We start from the raw sequence: 20,644 nt of genomic DNA on the forward strand, positions 1-20,644 counted from the left end.
TTTTCTAATCCATCTTGTGAAGTTCATGTACAACAAAAATTAATGTAGGTCACGAGATTCTAAATGAGACTTTTAGTCTTATGCATGCATACTTCCAGATACAAGTTCATAACTAAATGCTCATGCTATTCCAAGTCACCCTAAAAATAAACTTGTGCAAAAAGTTGAAAATGGATACTTAAAAGTATTTGTAAGGTTTAGATGCTAGGCTTTCTTGCTTTTGGAAGTTTAAATCCTCTCAAATTCATCAAGTGAGTCCTAAAATGAGTCAAGAGAGGAAACTAATGAAAATGATTTGAAAATTTGACTCTCGTAAGTCTAAAAACGTATTTTTTGATAGCTAGCGAACTTGGTTGATATCGGTCCTTTAAGCAAAGTGATAGACTCATTGGCAAGAAACATAGAGAAATCATTTATAGCGATATTTCTTCCATCCTACCATAAATAAGATAGCTAGAAATAGCTAGAAATAGGTCTGTGAGATTCGATATCGGTTGGAGAGGGGAACGAAGCATTCGAAAACCTCTCCCTAGTAGATTTATTTTAAAATTGTGAAGTTGACTACGATACATAATGGACCAAAGCAGAAAATATTTGCTAGCAGTGGGCTTGGGCTGTTACAAATAATACTAGCTTAAGACATCAGGCAGTGTGCAAGTGAAGACGCTGGCCACCAAGGGGGGTAGATTATGAGATCTTACATCGGTTGGTGAGGGGAACAAATCATTCCTTATAAGGGGTGGAAACATCTCCCTATCAAATGTGTTTTAAAACTGTAAAGCTGACGATGATACGTAATGGGCCAAAGCGGATAATATTTGCTAGCAATGGGCTTGAGCTGTTACAAATGGTATTAGAGTCAGCCATCAGGTAGTGTGCTAGCGAAGACGCTGGACCCTCAATGAAGTAGATTATGATAAACCTATTCTATGCCTTTTAAAAATATAGCCTCTTCAAAGTCTCTTAGAAAGTCCAATGAAATCGTCACTGATCTACATTTGAGTCTCGACACATTTTGAACTCATGGTTGTTGTCCAACTTTCCTCCCATCCCTCCTTCAATCCAATTCAACACAAAATGATCTAGTGTAACAATCCTAAATTTCTACTTACTCAAAGTTCCTACTAACGTCTCATGCTCTTTTAAATACAGAATATAACTTTTAAAAGAAAACTTCATCTATAGTATAAATGTCGAAAACACTTAAACATCTTCTATCTTTCAGAAACACAGCTATGGTCTTACGTGTTTAATGCGAAATACTAAGATTTAAAGAAATAAAAAATTAAAAAAAAAATAATTTAAATCAATGAAATGCGAAACAACCTATTCTAACCTAAGATAAGGAATTTATGTATGAGTCTACCTTATGCAAGTGTCACCGTCTCTGCTCACGATATCGCTGTCATCTGTACATGGGCGTCTCGCCTTTACCTGAAAAATAATGTGGCACACGGCCTGAGTATTTCAAAGAATACTCATTAAGTGACCCGACTATAGAGACCATGTTAAATGTAATCACATGCAAATATGCTCTTGGGACCTATCTCTATCTCATCTTATGCTAGGGGTGGCTTCCAGTTCGGAATAATATGGATGTGTAGTACTTCCCTACACACAACCCACATGTACGAGTGTGGATCCTCAGGCGGCTCACACACCCCCTGGACCCTCTCTAGTTAAGTTAGTTGTCTGTAGCAACGTTCGGAGGTCAGCGGAATCCCTGGTGTCATGCTCCCCCATGAACAGTTTCATCATCATATTGTGTGCGTCTGCACTCATTATCATACTGTGCTCATCTGCACTCATCATCATAAAGGGGAAGTATCTTTATGCTTATGTACACACGACATGCATGAGGTCCCTCTAATTCTCATCTTACCATCTCTTCTGACACAACCATAGTCACATCTCTTTGTTACGCTTAGTAACACATGCTCGTTAGATATTTATATTAATATCATTTTCATACTCCTAAGGTTGTGTCCTAGGTCGCTCTATCGACGTGATGCAATATGACACTCATCATCATATAGTATGCTTAATATGGAAAACATCAACATATTCAAACAAACGACATGCAAACACATCATACTCATCATAATGCCATTAAGCGCATCAAGCATGTCAAGTACGTCATACATCGTAATATAACTCACGTACATCATCAAGCATCATAGCTCATACATTATAAATCATACATCATCATATAACTAGTGTACGACATCGTACAACACATAATACATCATCATATAACTAGTGTACGACATCGTACGACACACAATACATCATCATAGCTCATACATCATCATATAACTAGCATACAACATCGTACAATACATCTCATATATCATCATAACTCATACAATTTCTAGTCTATCCTATAGTAAGGTCACTTCCTTGGATGGCCTTAGTCGAAGTACTTCCTAACTTAATTAACATAAGCTCCTGGTCCTCAAGAGTTGCTCTAAAGATTACCAGGGTTCGCTTCCTTCGCACCGTTTGTCAACTTGCAGGTGTTCTAAGGTCGAAGGTAGGTGGTAGAGGGGTGGGAGTTCCTTTGGCGGTCTGTGGAGTTCACTGTCGTGTGGAACGCAAAAATTCCAGCGACCAATTTTCCCATCCACCAGTGATTGACAATTTTTTTTATCCGATCGTTACATCCATCATGTTCATTGGTGTTTTAGGAAGGACGAGATGTGGCCAAACCTCCTTATTTATTTATTAATTTAATTGATATTTACCTTGAAGTTTACCATATAGTAAAACTTAAATTATATCAAATAAATTATCCATAACCACACTAAGTAATGCTTGGGTGAGAAGTTAAATAACCCTCCAATTCCGAAAGCACATCAACCTCCACAAAAAAAGAACAAAATAAAGAAATATTAAACAAAAGTGTGGGATCATATGAGTTTAATCCAACGAAAAAAAAAAAAAAAAGGAAACAACAAAACGCACGTGATGTAAATGGGGAAATGAATGGGTGGAAAAATGAAGTCCCCAAATTTTTGTTAATTTAAGCACGCTTAAATTATGGGTTCCCTGTCGATTACGTCCCCATCAATCCGCCTGTCAAAACAGCGGCCTCCCAAAACTCCCAATACCACAAACTTAAAATTAGAACCAATCCCCAACACATCGGTCCCACCACAACGCAATTTCAATCCTATTTTATCTCTTCCTTCCCCCAACAACATCATATAAAATCCACACCCCAATCAATCCCTGAACCCTCATACTAACAACAATGGCTTCAACCATCATGTTCTTATTCCACTCTCTCCCCACCCTCATCTCCATCTTGTTCTTCTCCTTCACGGCGGCCTTCACGGTGTTCTCCTTCTCTTTGTTCATCCTCCGCCTTAGACCCTGCTGCAACTGCCCCATCTGCCACTCCTACCTCTCCTCCACATGGCTCTCCTCCTTCCCCAACTTATCCGATTGGTACGCCCACCTCCTCTCCCACTCCCCCACCGCCACCATCACCATCCACGTCCTCTCCAACATCCTCACCGCCAACCCCGACAACGTCCACCACATCCTCAAAACCAACTTCCACAACTACCCAAAGGGCAAACCCTTCTCCTCCATCCTCGGCGACCTCCTCGGCCAAGGCATCTTCAACGTCGACGGCCACTCCTGGACCTTCCAACGCAAAATGGCTAGCTTGGAGCTCGGCAGCCTCTCCGTCCGCTCCCACGCCTTCCACATCCTAACCTCTCAGATTCAGACAAGGCTGCTTCCGGTCCTGTGTTCGAATCGCGACATGCTGGATTTACAGGATATTTTTAAACGATTTTCTTTTGATAATATTTGTCGATTCTCCTTTGGGTTGGACCCGGGCTGTTTGAGCTTGTCTTTGCCTATTTCGGAGTTTGCTGTTGCCTTTGACTTGGCGTCTAGATTGTCGGCGGAGAGGGCTATTACGCCTTACCCTGTTATGTGGAGGATTAAGCGGCTGTTTGGATTTGGGTCGGAGAGGAAGCTTAGGGATGCTATTAAAATGGTGGATCATCTTGCCATGGAAGTCATACGCCAACGCCGGGAAATTGGATTCTCTCATCGGAATGATCTTCTCTCTAGATTCATGGCTTCCGTTGATGATGACAGGTATCAATCTTTTAACTAATTTCCCTCTTCTCTTTTTTTTTTTTTTTTTTTTTTTTTTTGTTGGATCATACAAACATGTGTTTTGTTGACATGGGTATCTTTTATTTCTATAATTAGTTTTGAAAATTTTGTTTTTTCCTTCTAATTTCTTGAAAAAAACATAGATAAGAACAAAATTTACTTAATTGATTGACCCCATTTGTTAAAAGTTTGATTTTTAAAACTATTAACATTACTCATTTTTCATTTTTCGATTGGGTGAGCGAAAGCGGATAAGTTACCAACTTATACAGTAATTTATGAAAATTGTTAGTAGACTTAGTAGAACAAGTTAACTAATGGAGTAACTATACATGAATTGGTAATAGTTGTCAAATTGTCGACCAAATTTTATAACTATGAACTAAGTTTTACACTTTAATTAGTAAAAGTGTAGTGTTCTTAAGTTGAGGAGAAAGTTTAAAATTGTTAAATCGAAGAGAAAGTTTACGAAGTTAATTAGTATTTTCTCCGCTATAAATACTAAAATGTATGCTTATTTCACGAGAAGACAACAATAAAATTGAATTGCAAAGCTAAATGGTTAAAATTTCTTTGTTTTGAAATCTGTTGCTCGTCAAATTTTTTTATTTGTTTCGACATATTTGGATGGATCAATAATTTTAAATTTTTGCCCATACAGATATCTTAGAGACATTGTTGTCAGCTTCCTCCTTGCCGGGCGGGACACGGTGGCGTCGGCTTTGACTAGCTTCTTCTGGCTACTATCTCAAAACCCAGAAGTGGAGGACGAGATTCTCGCCGAGTCGGATCGGGTCATGGGACCCGACCCGGACGCGGTACCCAGTTTCGACAACCTTAAAGACATGCAATATCTTCACGCAGCGGTGTACGAGAATCTGCGCCTCTTTCCACCGGTTCAGTTCGACTCCAAGTTCGCTGAGGAAGACGATATCTTGCCGGACGGCACGTTTGTTCAGAAGGGTACAAGGGTAACTTATCACCCCTACGCCATGGGTCGGATGGACCGGATTTGGGGACCCGATTGTCTCCAGTTTAAACCGGAGAGGTGGCTCAAGAATGGAAGCTTTGCACCTGTAAACCCGTTTAAATTCCCTGTTTTTCAGGCCGGTTTACGGGTTTGTTTGGGGAAGGAGTTGGCGGTGATGGACGTGAAATGTACTGCGGTGGTTTTGATTCGGAAATTTAAGATCCGGTTGGTTGGAACTGACCGGGTTGCCCGGTTTGCTCCCGGTCTGACGGCTAGCTGGAGAGGTGGGTTGCCGGTTCGAATTGAACAAAGAACCACCAGTTAGACCTGAACTTTTGTGATGTACAAATTAATGTTACATTTTATGATTCCAAACGCATTATTAACATTTTTGTGCATTTTGGGTCGAGCCAGATGATCCTGACTAAAAATCATGCATATAATCTTCGACATCTTAAAATAATTTTATCTTTTCAATGAACAAAATTTGTCTAATTACTATTTATATTCAATTGATTGTCCATATTACCCAAAACGAACTTCAATAATGAACCTACTTGTTTATTTGATTCCTTAGTCTTAATCTATCCGAACCCTATAAATTTAGAATATTTTTAGGCCTTACTTATTTAATGGGTAGTAAACTATTCCCAGAAAGCTATTAATTACATGTTCAGGTATGTTTCAAGTAAATTTCGACTTCCTAATCGGAATCCTAACATTTTTAAGGGCACCTCCTCACAAATTCTAACATTTTTCTTGAGTTAAACTCAAACCAAACCAACCCTTTAGCAGATTCAACAAATGAGAGAGAAAGATCTTATTGAGACTTATCAAGAAGGACAATGAAAATTGAAAGGCGACAACGATGGTCAATAGTAGTAAAGTGAATTTGGTGAGAAACTAACAATGTACATAATCAACTACCCATAACTGGTGTTGGGCATAACAAAAAAAACTAGACAAAAACTTTCGACGAGCGCGTTGAACAATCGCTAATTTAGGGAATGATCATGAGTTTATAAGTGAAGAATATTAACTCAATTGGTGTAACGTCTTTTGGGGAAGCCCAAAGCAAAGCCATGAGTGCTTATGCTCAAAGTGGACAATATCATACCATTGTGGAGAGTCGTGTTCGTTCTAACAGATGCAACCCGGTAAGAAACGAAGCTAGCAATCGATGATGGAGAGAAGAGATGATTTGTGAATCGAGAAGGAGATAAAATACAAAACCTCCATTATAATTTATGGGTCGGTTTTCAGTTAGTTTATTAATTAATTTATTATTTTTTAAATGGTTTCCCCATTATTAATTTCTTATTGCCTCTAGAATCCTCCATTATGGCAACTACTTCTTCCATGTGCCTGATTTAATTTCATAATCATCAATGATCAACTTTTCTTTTATTTATTTTATTTTATTTTTTTTAATGAAAAGCCCCTGCCTTAGATTCTACTCTTATATTATATGCTAACTCCCCCTTGTTTTTAATTTAATTTAATTTAATTTAATGTGTTTTTTTTAATGCATAAAAAAAAAAAAAAACCAAAGCTAAAATGGTCAAAAAGTCGGTATGATTTATGCCTTTACGCCTTTCAAAGATGCATAGAGCGTGGAGATGACAAATTTGATAACCATGTTAGATATATGTGACGAAACCTAATTAATTTAATTTTTTATATATATAATATTAAGAATTTAAATATTCCTATATCGAAAGTTAATCAATAAAGTTAAAAAAAATATATATTATTTTTCACACGTTGGTTTGAATAAATAAATGAATAAAAGTTATAAAAAGTAGAAGTAAGTTGTAAAGCTAAAATTTTGACATCATGGCTATCCAAAATCGATTTAAAAATATAAAACATGTGGTGGTAAAAATATATATTTTTAAATTAAAAGAAATATTAGACTTTAATTTTTAAAAAAATTAAAATGTAGAAATAAAATTTAATTGAGATGGAATATATTTAATAATGAATGGTATGACCTATAATGTGGTTACATTAATAAACTGAAATCAATAATTATAAATAATGGACGGCCTAGATTGGTGTCTAGGAGTTGGGAAACTCACATGTTTCCCATCATTTGAGTGGGAAGAAAACTAGGGTAGATGACACGAGACATGAGCTATATAATATAGTATAGTACTATATAATATATAATATATAGTATGATATGATATATTAATTGATTAATAATATGAGAATATTTAAGCAGAGATTAAAGTTTCCAAGGCCTTGGTTTGGGCATATGCCATAGACATGGATAATGTGGGCAATGGGCGGTGCCCCATGTTTCATGATTAATTGTATAATTTTATATTAATTTTCGTGTCCGTATTCGATGAAATAGTTTGTTGAATTATATATTTATAATCTTAGGTCAATTTATTAGACATAAGTTAGGTCTATCATTTGTTTATAGGAAGGTTGTCTCTATATCTATAGTCACCGTTTATTATTTAAAAGCATAGATTAGTCAATAGATCTATTTGATGCACAAATTTGAGTGACGGTACTCATCTGATTCACAATAAAATTTGTAGTTTTAGGAGGAAGAGATGATTTGTAAAATAGAAAAATCTATACGCTAGTGTGGTGCTTGCTGCACATGCTTTCAAAAGTTAAGATTTGAGTCATCACCCAACAAAGAGATGAATTTTGAGTTTGGGCTTTATAGTTAGATAAAAAAAAAATGTCTCCACAAAATAGCATGGATTTTGGTGAGTGGATGGAATTCACGTGATCTCAACTACCCACAACAACTATTTTCCTTTCTGTTTTAACGATCAAATATTTTTCCTCGGTTAATTGTGAAATTCGACCATCCCTAAGAGAGAAAACATAGTAGACTCAAGGAATGTCATCCATCCAAGTTCGCGGACATATAATCGTTTTTCATTACTCGAGATTCGTGGATTAGCTCTTTCTCATAGTGGTGGAATGATAGGTGATTTCAATAGCCTCAATTGGTATGTAAATCCTTCCTTCATTTTTTTCAAGCTTTGGGTTTCAACTTTTCGTTTGAAATTAGAGAGGAGGATGATAGTTTTCTCCCGATCATCATCGTGTGTAGGAACAGTCGCTGTCGATAGTCATCAAAGGGGAGATATCCTTCATCAAGTAACAGTCGAATGGTGAACGAATTGTCATCAGAGGCGATCAAAAAAGTGGTCAAAAGATCAGTAAAAAGGAGTTTCAGTGAATGTTGAAAGAGTAAAAGTAGTCTTATTGTTTCTCTTTCTCGAGTATTGAAGAAGAACCCACAGATTGGGTTCAACAAGATTTTGATTGGGTTAGCCTAGCCAACCCATGGACGCTTGCATATAACCTAACATGTGACCCACGAGATGCATGCAACCCAACAGCTAATACAAGCTACCTTTTAGAAGCTAAAAATGCGCACAGCTCATGGGTTGGGCACAATACCGACACACCAGAGTGTCGTCTAATACTATTCTTAAAAGATCATTTTTAAAAGATTACGCCCGTGATGCTCGTCCCGCGACGCTTGCCTACCTCTAACATACGTATGTGCCACAAGGTAGCACGCTTAGGCTACAAAGCCCAGGGGTGGTATAGAGCTGACACAATGCCTCCTCCTATAGTACATTTCGAGGCATTTCCAATCCTTTTTTAGTAGAAGCATTTTGGCAAGTAGACATACGACCCGTGCATCATTCGTCAAGTATCCGATTGACACCTAAATTTGGTGAGTTTTCATCTTTCATATAGACAAACTTAACTCCACAACTTTTGAGGTTATGGCTGGAGGCCCTACCCAGCCCTCTTCGATCTTGTCTTCAACACTCATGTCACCTCATTCTCTTCAACCTTGTGTATGCTTTGGCTTAGCTTGAATACACAATCTTGATGTGTTGGATGATGCACCGTCCTCCTCGATCACATCATGACACTTCTCAATCTTGGCCCTCACGTAGCTGAATGAGCACCACTTGAGGATCACCCCTTGCCTGTCTTGTATGTGGGGGTCACAACCTATTTTCTCTCAGTGAAGTTATGACACAGGGCATCCCACCTAGAAGAGGAATCATGGACCTTGTGATACACCACGTAGTCCAACCAAAACTATGAATTCATAAAGTCCATATCGACTTCTAAATGCGGTCTTTAGTATGTTCTCTTCCTTAATCCTTAGTTGATGGTACCTTGATCTTCCATCTATCTTGGAAAACATTGATACTCCTTACAATTGGTCAAAGAGATCATCGATCCTTAGTAAAAGATACTTATTCTTTATTGTTACCTTCTTGAACTCCCTATAGTAGACATGGTTGTCAGCTATGTAGGCATGGTTGTCAGCTAGACAGTCCATACTTTGGATGACTCGAAGTCATTCATGTTTAGGACAATCAACGTCACCTTTAGGTCTCTTCTTAAAATAAAAACCATGTCGACATTTACTTTTTGAGTTGGTAACAAGTTTATCCTAGTAGGTGCGGAAATCATACGGGGTATTTCTAAAGGCTCTAACTCTAACTTAGCTTGTCTATTGAATTCTTTTGATATAAAAGAGTGGGTAAAGCCTGAGTTAAATAGAGCGTAAGTGAAGTATCCAAGGATGGGGATAGTACCTGTGACTACAATGTAGGGACATCAGATCTCTTTGTCGTAGTAGCATATGCAACAGCTCGTGTTTGGGGTGGTGCTCCTCTGCCTTGCTGGTTCTGGTTCGATTTTGAGGCTCTTACCTTTCTTAGTTCTGACCCACACGTCTGTTTCCTCTATAGGCAATCAACAATCATGTGGCCTCCTTTTTCACAATTGAAGAAGGCATTAGTTCATGCTACACAATTGATGAAGGCATTAGTTCATGCTAGGCATTCATCATCATGATGCTTATGCCATTTCTAGCATTGGGGCTTGTCTTCTTGAGTTTGTCTCTTGTTGTTTGGTTTGTAGTTTGACCTTTGATTCTTGTCAAACAACCTCTTTTGCCCGATGGAGGTTTACTGTGTCTTATTAACTTTTCACTTATGCATGTCCAATAGAGTGACGACTCTCAAGGCTATGGCATAATTGTTTGAGGCATAGGCAATTGATCCTACCATGTCTTCCTTCAGGCTCGTGATAAAGCAGAGAATATTCTTACAGTTTCAAGTTTTTGAAGAACGCTTCCCTAAACTAGATCCAAGAGAGGATATTAGAATATATTATAACAATTAGTTAGGAAATATATTTTAGATATTCGTAATCCCGTTAATATTTTTTCATGATTTGATTAGCAGTATATTTTATTTTATTCTCAGTATTTAGTTAGTTTATATTTTTCTTATTTTTAGGTATTAGTTGGAAGCTTGTATCTCTGCGAACATGAATGAAAACTTGTATTTTAGATCCCACTCGGACTTTTGATCCCACCTATGTTTGTTACACCTTCGATCCCAATTTTATTTCTCATTCCTAATATGGTATCAGAGCACCGATCTTGGTATTCCTAATACTCCCCTTATACCAAGGGGGAGTGTTAAACCTAAAGCCAAACACTAATTCAATCGGTAAAACCTTTATAGCCGCCGATCATCCATCAGAGCCTAAAGCTAAACCCTAACTCAATCAATGAAGCCTTTACAGCCGCCGATCATCCATCGTGATAAGTCCAATCGAGTATCACAACAACCACAACTTCCTGCTTTCAACAGCTTCCAAACCATTGTCATTGCTTCCGAACCTTAAGCAACCACTACTAGTCCTCAAGTCATAAATTACAGTCTCCGACTAGTCCATACATCACTGCAAGTCACAAGTCTATGAGCCTAGCACTACCACTACTATCGCAATAGTCTATGAGCCTAGCTTCTATTGGTATCCTACTTGTTTTTCAAATTCAATAACTTTGATATACACCTATTCCGCAAACCTATAATTCCCACTATACCATCAATTTCCAAAATCCAAACCCACTATTCCGCAAACCAATCGTGTTTAAGGAAGGATTTTTCCATCATGACTTTGTTTTAGACTCAATTTCTATCCAAACTAAGACCCACTAGTTCATCATGTTAGAAGAGTCGAAAATTTTAGAGTAGCAAAAGAGGAACAACTAAAGAAAAGTGACAGAAATCAGAAGGGAGGACGACAGATGAATTGAGATATATATCATCCTTTTAAGCCCACATCTTAAAAGTGTTAATTTCTAATCTCTATAGTGATTGTCTCTGATTGAGCACCGCAAATCATCAATATTTTTTCTTCTCAACAATAAAATCAAGAACATATTCATTATCAAGATGTTCGTGGCGAGCTATCCAGATTCCGTCATCAACAGGTAGCCTTTTAATCTTAATCTGGATCTTGAATTGGCTACAGATATTCTCAATCATTCTACTAGACCGAGAATTGTGGTTGGCAAACTGTTCTCGATCATCCAATATCAAGAATATGTTATAAGCATCTTCAAATTTCTCACCAAGCTCAAAGGTGGCATATTCTAGATATCAGTATTTTCTTTCACAACCTCTCAAGTGATCCAAAGCACCGATCTTGGTGTTATTATCCAACTTCAAAACTTCGGATGTTTATTTAACACATCATTATTATATTCATCACTCTAATTAACGAGGGTATTCTTTTTGTTCCAATAAAATTAAATGGAACAAATTACCAACCCTGGAGTAAATTATTTATGCATAAATCAAGAAGCTCTTCAAGTTCTGAGATACATCAAAGGCAGTCTATTTCTGAGTTTTGCATCTTTTTGGGAAATTCAATAATTTCTTGAGAAGTCTAAAAAGAAAATCAATGTGTACAGATCATGAGCAAATACTTGTTTAGAGCTAATTTGGCAGATATTTTCACTATTGGGGAGACAAAAGTGTTATTGACCTACACTCTCTTCACAAAGACAAGTTGAGTCTTATTGACCTACACTCGTAAAGACAAGTTGGGTGTTATTAACCTACACGCTCCAACTTGAGGGGGAGTATGAGAATATATTATAATAATTAGTTATGGAATATATCTTAGATATTCGTAATTGGTTAAGTATTAGATGGTAGCTTGCATTCTATTTAAACATCGTAAACATTAATGAAAACTTGGACTTTAAATTCCACGGTGATTTTTGATCTCACCTATATTTGGGATACTTCATATACTAGAAGGTTGTCGTTACTACATCCACGTATGCCTCTACGATCATAGGTTTCACATTGCCTCCATCAAATGTGGATGGATCAAATTGTTGGAAGTCCTTAAGGTTGTTAGACGAACACGACTCTCCACAATGGTATGATATTGTCCACTTTGAGCATAAGCTCTCATGGCTTTGCTTTGGGTTTCCCCAAAAGGCCTCATACCAATGGAGTTAGTATTCCTCACTTATAAACCCATGATCATTCCCTTGATCATTCCCTAAATTAGTCGATGTGGGACTTCCATCATCTAACGCCTCCCCTTAATCGAGGCTCGACTCCTTTGGAGTCTTAGTCATTTTTTACTGCCTTCGAGGAGGGGCTTGGCTCCTTTTTTAGGAGTTCTTTGTTCGATATTTGAGGATTTGAGGATTTATCAATCTATTGGCACGACTAAGTTTAGGGCATGGCTCTGATACCATGTTAGACGAACACGACTCTCCACAATGGTATGATATTGTCCACTTTGAGCATAAGCTCTCATGGCTTTGCTTTGGGCTTCCCCAAAAGGCCTCATACCAATGGAGTTAGTATTCCTCACTTATAAACCCATGATCATTCCCTAAATTAGTCGATGTGGGACTTCCATCATCCAACAAAGGTATCTAGACTCTTCGATTGTCCCTTCAGAACTCCTTGGTGCCTGTGTGCTTTGGATAGTAGTGATGACTTATACTATTTGGCTTTTTTGTGTTTCCGAGGTTTCCCTCATGAAGGAGGGTGGTGGGGTTTCAAGGGTAGATGTGACTTAAGGTTCTTTCAATCTTATCCTAAAAAGTAACCCTAAAAATCATATAGTTAATAACTTAAAACTATGGTCATTCTTAAGCTTAGAGTCTTACCACCCTACTTCCCTTGTCACAAAGGGATGCCTATGAAGTTGAGCCATAGAAAAATCTTCATTTTGATATAAATCTGTCACGATCCAATTTTCGAGAGTTTTCAAAGTAGGAATCGTGACTCATAAACACATTAAATTTTTCACAAAATAAAATAAGAATTTTAATGCATAGTTTAGACACAAAATAAAGAGTGGTTCAAAGTATTCAAAATAAAAAAAAGTTGGAGGCTAAGGTGGTTTGTCTATGGCTCCTACTCCACAGTCCGCTCCCATCCTTGACCAAGTGTTTAGTTATCAGAAAAATATAGAAAACTTGGAGTGAATACAAAGACTCAGTAAATAACCTACTTATAGGTTCTTAATTGTGTCCATGGCATGGCTTGGGTTCATGATATCTAGTCAACCTAGTTACTACCACTAAGGTGGCCCTAGATTACTCCCCATGAAAGTCCGAGAAAGGTCACATGATCAGTTCCCAACAAGAATGTGACATCCTACAAGTAAAACATAGTGCATGACATCTCATCTAAGTGAGAGAAAACACATGAAGGCTCAAACATGACATCGGATAGGAAAACATGCTATAGAGAATCCTGCCCAAAAGAAGAATCACGAGTCTTGTGATACACCGCGTCGTGAGGGGTCATAGGTTACTTAGAGTGTAGTAGAATAGTACCTATCAACTTGAAGGGTCATGTCCTTAGGGTATAGGGTGTGCAAGGCGTGATACATGGTCCTCGGATGTGTATTGATGCATGGTGACTTGTATAACCCTTGGTTTGTAGGAAAATTTATATCACACCCTTATTCATGATACAACTACAGCCCTAAAGCAAGCCTGAACATGATTATATTTCATTCATAAACTCTGATAATGTCATGTCAACCAATCCTAAAGTTAGTATGGACCAATGGAGTTACTTAAGTTCTTGTAATTCATGGTTTTACTCAATGGGACAATATGGTCATTTCACACCTAAGTAAAGGTTTGAGCCCCAAAAATGGTCTAATGGCCATGAAATTGTACTAGTCTCAAAAGTCATAACTTTAGATCGTATATAGAGTTTCACGTTAATGGGAGGCTGGATTGAAGATAAATTTTTTTGGGACTCGACTTCTCTAGCCTATTCTAGAGCATTTCTCCCTTTAATTCCTTCTAGAAACTTAAAGATGAGATTGTAAGGATAGAAACCGATTTCATACTTTTTGATGAACCATAGATCATGTTATAATCTATTAAAATTTGCCCACAATTGTTTATGTTTGAAGGACGACTTTGGATGATTGTGGCTAATTTCAGAGTCAATACTTCGGTCTGCAAGTCAACTAAAACATAAAATTGAGCTTTCTTGAGTAGCTCCATTTTGACTTCCTCAAATCACAACTCCTTCCTAAAAAATATTCATTTTAATCCTCTATAAATAAAAGAACCATCAATTCACGATAAAATGAACGGTAAAGAAAAAATTGAAACTTACCCTCAAATTGACTCGAAATGAAAATCTTAAATTCTTTCCTCTCCCAAACTTATTGGCCTTCATAGTCTTTACAAGAATTACTCCTTGAGAGTGCATGAATTGTATGAGCTAAGTTATACATGAAAAATTTACGTATAACCTTGGATTGTAATTTGAAGCTTTTGTTTGTTTGTTTGTTTTTTTTTTTTTTTTTTAATGGTTGATTGAATTGGGGAATGGGGCTATGACTATGACCACTTTCAGTCCTCGACTTCTTCACAAAACTTGTGCACGACTTCTTCTAGAATGTGTAGGGACTAATTTGAGAGAAAATGGTGGACCGATCATAGCTCATGGATTTGGAGAAACTCGATGGTAGGAAACTCAAAAGGTAGAAGCTTAATACACTCGATATGCAAACTTTGAGAATTCACCGTCATTGAAAACTTCAGTTTTTCTAAAATTCTCGAAGTAACACATTAGAAAATCCATTCCGTTCACAATCTTGTCGACTTCAAAACTCAATTCTAACCGTTGAATCTCTTGCACCCAAGTGTTCATTGACGATGGTTCAAATTTGGGATAACATGAATGGTTGGATCTCCATATCTTATATTTAATTCAGTATGAATATGAATGACATCCTTAATATTTCTTTTACCATATCTCTTCCAAACCTATACAAATTATTTTAAACTTTACATAGCTCTTATTTGGTATATTAAATTATAGCTCTTATTTGGTATATTAAAACCATCTGATATTACATATGCACATAAAGAGCTTTTCACAATAGACAACCCCGGTTTGGTAGAATATCGTCGCATGAGGCTTATGTCGATGCACAAAAGAGATCAACATCAGCTCCTTCTACCGATGCAAAAATAACACATCAAGTGAAGGTGAAACATGCAAAATAAACTTTTTGTAATTATAAATCACTTAAAACTTCACTTAACACAATCCCTTGTCCACACCCGCTAAAGAACATTTAAGAAAAAAAATGTTGCTAGCTAAGAAGAGTTTTTTTGGTCAAAATTGATGGTAATTATTTTAATGCTAGATGGTGATCAGTTACCACTATCATATAGATTTAATAAGAAGATTGAGCTAGCTGATGTATTCCAAAAAAAGGAGAGAATACAGAGCTTTAAACTCTCCTATGCATTAAATTATGCTAATATTATAGACCTACGCTTCATTCTCGTTCTTTTTATCATCTTTTGGTTTACCCTATGGGTCTATCTTACCCCGTGCCAGTTAATGAGCATCCATTTGATTTTTAATTAGACAAGCCCAAACTTCAAATTCTTCAATCAAGTGATCTCTAATACATATCAGTCTAAAGTGTACGTCACTCATCCAACTTGTTACCTAAAATATAAACTTAACTCTAATATCAAGCAATCCCGCAAAGTAAAGAACATTTAGAAAAAGGTTGAACCAAAACATAACACTAAAAAGCATTTAGAACTAAAAATGAAAAAAATGGTTACCCTTAACACTAATATCAAGCAACCCCACAACCACACCAACTAAGAACATTTATAACAAAAATGAACTACCACTTAACACTAAACTTGTAATTGCTAAGCTTTAGACTAAAGTACAAGGGAAAAAAGGTTACTTAAAACTTGAACTTAACACTAATATCAAACAATCTCACACCCATACGCACTAAAACACTTTTAGAAAAGAAAAAATAACTTAAAAAATATTTAGAACTAAGAATTAGGTATGATGTTTGATCAAGATTAATGGCATTCTATATTTGTATTTAACATTGTTTCATACGTTTGTTTTATGCTTTTGTTTTTTGGGTTTAAGTGCTTAAGTTGGGCCTTCTCAAAAAGAATTGTTAAAAACGTGGACAATTTATATGAATCTATGTGCAAAAGTAGGGATTTTCTATCCCTTTTGAGTTGTGCCTAATAGGGTTTCGTCTCTGCAATAATAATAGAGACATAACTAGCTAAACGACAACATTAGTGAACAAAATAAAAAATGAAATCATTGATGGTTAATTGTTAGGTTATGAGACTTGTACTTGTTAATAAAGTAAATTCAATAGGATTATAAGTAAACTGAAATAAGGTATTGGTTTTGATATTATCTTTACTCAAGTTGTGAGATACTGTGTTACTGTGATTAGCAATTCCTGAGAATCTGAGAAACTGATGTTTTATGAAATTTGATAAGTAGGTATATACTCAAGGAATTTTAGGTCACTCTGTTTGCACTCATGTACACAAATGAAGCTCTCATTCTCACCTCTCAAATTTTTTAGTAGAGCCCAAATTAGATTTTTTATTTTGGGTCGATTAAAAACTATAAAGATAAAAACAAATTGAAAAGAAACGCAAGGAAACATATATCCGATCTTGAGCCTGAAGCTCTGATACCAAATGATAAGATATCTCTTTGTTCATATCATTATGTAAATGATAAGATATCTCTTGGATTTTTTACCTAATTAGCCATATTAGGTAAATGTAACCTAAAGTAAATAAAAAGTCTTAAAATACAATAAACTCTAAATTACTCTAAATTGTAACCCACCCAAAATTTATAGCAATCAAACTTCATTCTTCTTCAATGTGGCATGAATTGAAACATCTTTTGATAATTTTGACAATCTTTTCTTCACATCTTCATTGAAGTATATTATATGATTGATGTCTTTTGGTTCATATCAGTTACCCATCCTTGAACCTTCAACCACACCTCACACCTCAGAACACCTGCACACTGAGAAAGACAAGAGATAGAGAGGAAAAAGGAAAAAAAAGATGAAATGTTGACTCCGGTCAATTGAGAGAAATGGTTGATTGAGTAAAAAACGGCAACTTCTTCGAGTAAGAAAATAACTAAAAACAAAGGGAGAGAGAATATTTGAGCTGAAAACCGGATGGATGGTTATTTTCATTTAGGTGACATATTTAAATGACTACCTATCCTAAATCTTGTGCCCAAAGTTAGCGTAAATGGTCAGCAACAAATACGCTCTAGTTAATTCAGTTATCCAAAAACCAACAAAACAACTCACTCAGTTGAAACGTGTGAATAACCTAAATAGGAAAAACATAACTTTTATCTAACATAAAACACCGACAAAGCTCGAAACCAAGAAACCTACGTGGAATACATTCGAACTTTGTCACGAAAGGAATCATAGAGGCCTGTACACACACCGGGGACGAGTTTCGACGCCCCATGCACGTAGTAAACCATAGAGGAAGAGAAGTTTTTGGATTTTCGAGAGAAAAAGGCCACCGGCGTTATAGAGGAGAGAGAAAATCACCAAATATTTTCGAGAGAAAGAGGCAGAGAAGACAAAGTTGGTCGACTTCGTGTCAACCCGGATCCGTAGCCCAAAACCCTTCAACCCATCTGACGCCAACCCATACCGCCAACAAATCCTCGGCCCAGTCCGGTTTCTGCAGCTCAATACCCGCGGCCCAATTCCAACGTTCAGCCAACCCAAAAGCGTCGGCTCAGCTTGATTTGCTGCAACCCAATTTTCCGCAGTCCACAGACGCCTCCACCCAGCCCAGATCCACTCCAGTCCAAGTCGCCTGCACCGAACCCGTGATCGAACCAACGACCCGCCTGCGACCCTCGCCTCAAACCCAATTCAGACTGCAGACGTGATAGCTCCCAGTTCGCCGCGTGTCACCATCTGACACAAAAACCTCTAGACTCCGACATCTTGAACGACTCAACTGCGGCTCCGGTGCGGCTTCTAAGCTCGGGGATCTATTTTTGGGCCAAATTCTACCGTTTCGATCCTCTCGAACCTGTTTTCGACCTTAATTAAGGTAAATAAAGTCATTTTAATGTCGTATTTCACAATTTCAAGTTGGATTTATAATTATTATCGTGAAATACGAACAAAAGCTATGAACGATCTAATAGGAACTGATGACCGGCGATAACATAAGATGCTTTCGAAGAGCGAGAGCTTACATTAAAATATTATGCTTTCAAAGACCGAGAGCTTACATTAAAATATTAGGCAGAAGGCCGGCTAAGGCCTACCAAGTAAGTGACCCTTCCATAGTAAGTTATGAGTGTATGTTGCATGTTGGCACATGCCCGTAGTTTCTCACATGTCATAAATTGTATATATAGACGTTAGGATTTAATACGTAGATGTTATGCAATGTCAATGTTATGTTGTCTTTGGATGAATTGATATGCGTTATATATTGATGTGTTATGTTATGCTCGGACTACATTATGTGACTGCTATGATACCTACTGTATGATTTGCACGTTATAAATTGTTATGTTGGAAGCATGAAAGCGTTACATTATGTCTTATGAATTGCATGTATAGCATGATATGAATGACATGAAAGATGATAAATAGCATGAAATAACCCCGGTATAAGCATGAATTGATAACTAATATGAGAAATGATATGATATGAATAAAATGATAGTGGGGTTATATGTAATAATGTTGAAAATGGAAAAATATTGGGACTCATGCATTAATGTGTGCTTATGCATTGGGGATACCTCTATTCCTCCACGATGGTACAGACGCGTACTCTACTAAGTAGTAGAACGACCATTATATTTTATATAATGTTGCCATGACGGCCACTACTTCTAATGGGTGTCCGACATAGAGAGCTACCAGAGCATGCTCGCCCGACAAGGAAAGGGGCCCAGCGGTGTGTGAACCAACTGATGGGTCCACACTCGCACGTGTGAGCCGTGTGTAGAGTATAAAGTACAAATCCAAGCTACCCATTCGGATAGTACCGTAGGAAAATAGACTGGTATGCTAGGTCCCGTCATTGCATCTGCATGTTCTTGCATCATAACCCTGATAGGGGTTCGCTTACTGAGAATTTTTAAAATACTCAAGCCTCATGCTACTACATTTTTCAGATAAAGGTGAGTCACCCTTGTAAGGCTGATGGAGGCATCACAACCCCGAGACTGTGGCACATGCATAGGATAGATTTGCATTTCCTTTAGTAGTATAGTAACGTGTAGGTTGAGTTGTATTTTCCATTTAATAAATATAGGTTAGTTTAATTCGAACTTTCATTTATGGTAGTATAGGTTAGTTTAATTGTATTTCCCTTGGTAGTATATAGGTTATTATAGGACATTTTATTTTGTATTGTTTCCTTCGTTAATTTCTTTATATTGAATTGATGAGAAGGTCCAATAAAGTTAATTTAGTTTAATTGTTTTTTTTTTTTTTTTGAAATTATAAATGAGGTATGAAATTAATGTTGAATTGATGAGAAGGTCCAATAAAGTTAGTTCTGCATTAAATGTTTAGGGTTAAATGTAGAGTAGCGGACTTAGGTTAAGTAGAGAAATTTAAGGTTGTTACAGTAAATTTAGCCGAAGATATTTGGGATGCTCTAATTCTCAATGTGGATAGTTTGATTGAATCCTGACTTTTGGATTCAGATGCATCTTCTCAATCATCTCCAAGCAAAGAGTTGTTTCAAAATTTCAAGTCTGGAAATTTCGAGAAGGTGCATCTTGCTGACAAGATTTGGAGATTGAAGGTGTAATGCCCCTAATTTTCTAAACCTTAATAGTGACGTTGCCCATGCATACATAGCTCATTACGCGGAAGCTCATAATAAATAACTTTGGAAAAATAACACTAGTTTTTCATAAGGATTCATAATTTCAAAAAAAAAAAAAAAACAAACCTATCTCCGAAAATAAAACTTTCAGAATTCAAAAGTTTAAATGAAATAAACGTTCAACATCCTAACTCAAAATCCAAACGACAACATAATACTAAAAAATCCAAATAACAACATATTATAATGATTATGTCCTCTCTTTAACTTCCATGGAAATCTTCAGCTCCACCGTCAACCGTACATTGGTGTCTTGCCTTTACCTGAAAAATGTAGGTAGCACGTGGCTTAAGTATTTTATGAAATACTCAGTAAGTCACCCCACTATCGGCTCTCTTTGTCGTAGTAACATATGCAACAGCTCGTGTCTGTGGTGGTGCTCTTCTGCCTCGTTGGTTCTGGTTCTGATTTTGAGGTTCTTACCTTTCTTAGTTCTGACCTACATGTATGTT

At 36.9% G+C, this 20,644-nt stretch overlaps 1 protein-coding gene and 1 long non-coding RNA gene across 2 annotated transcripts; one reads left to right on the top strand and one right to left on the bottom strand.

The window, feature by feature from the left end:
* The first annotated feature begins 3,218 nt into the window (after positions 1-3,218).
* Positions 3,219-5,495, top strand: LOC111783715 (cytochrome P450 94C1). Its single transcript, XM_023664634.2, has 2 exons — positions 3,219-4,116; positions 4,799-5,495. Exons 1-2 carry the CDS (start codon positions 3,254-3,256, stop codon positions 5,430-5,432), a joined length of 1,497 nt encoding a protein of 498 aa, XP_023520402.1. The 5' UTR covers positions 3,219-3,253; the 3' UTR covers positions 5,433-5,495.
* Positions 5,496-17,586: 12,091 nt separating this feature from the next.
* Positions 17,587-19,477, bottom strand: LOC111783273 (uncharacterized). The gene is made up of 2 exons (XR_002813339.2): positions 18,571-19,477; positions 17,587-18,376 (listed from the first exon to the last, which is right to left on the bottom strand). It is a non-coding gene; the product is annotated as an uncharacterized LOC111783273 (long non-coding RNA).
* Between the last annotated feature and the right edge of the window lie 1,167 nt (positions 19,478-20,644).

The sequence above is a fragment of the Cucurbita pepo genome, chromosome 20 (assembly GCF_057944985.1).
Source record: "Cucurbita pepo subsp. pepo isolate OVF chromosome 20, ASM5794498v1, whole genome shotgun sequence".
Taxonomy (NCBI): domain Eukaryota; kingdom Viridiplantae; phylum Streptophyta; class Magnoliopsida; order Cucurbitales; family Cucurbitaceae; genus Cucurbita; species Cucurbita pepo.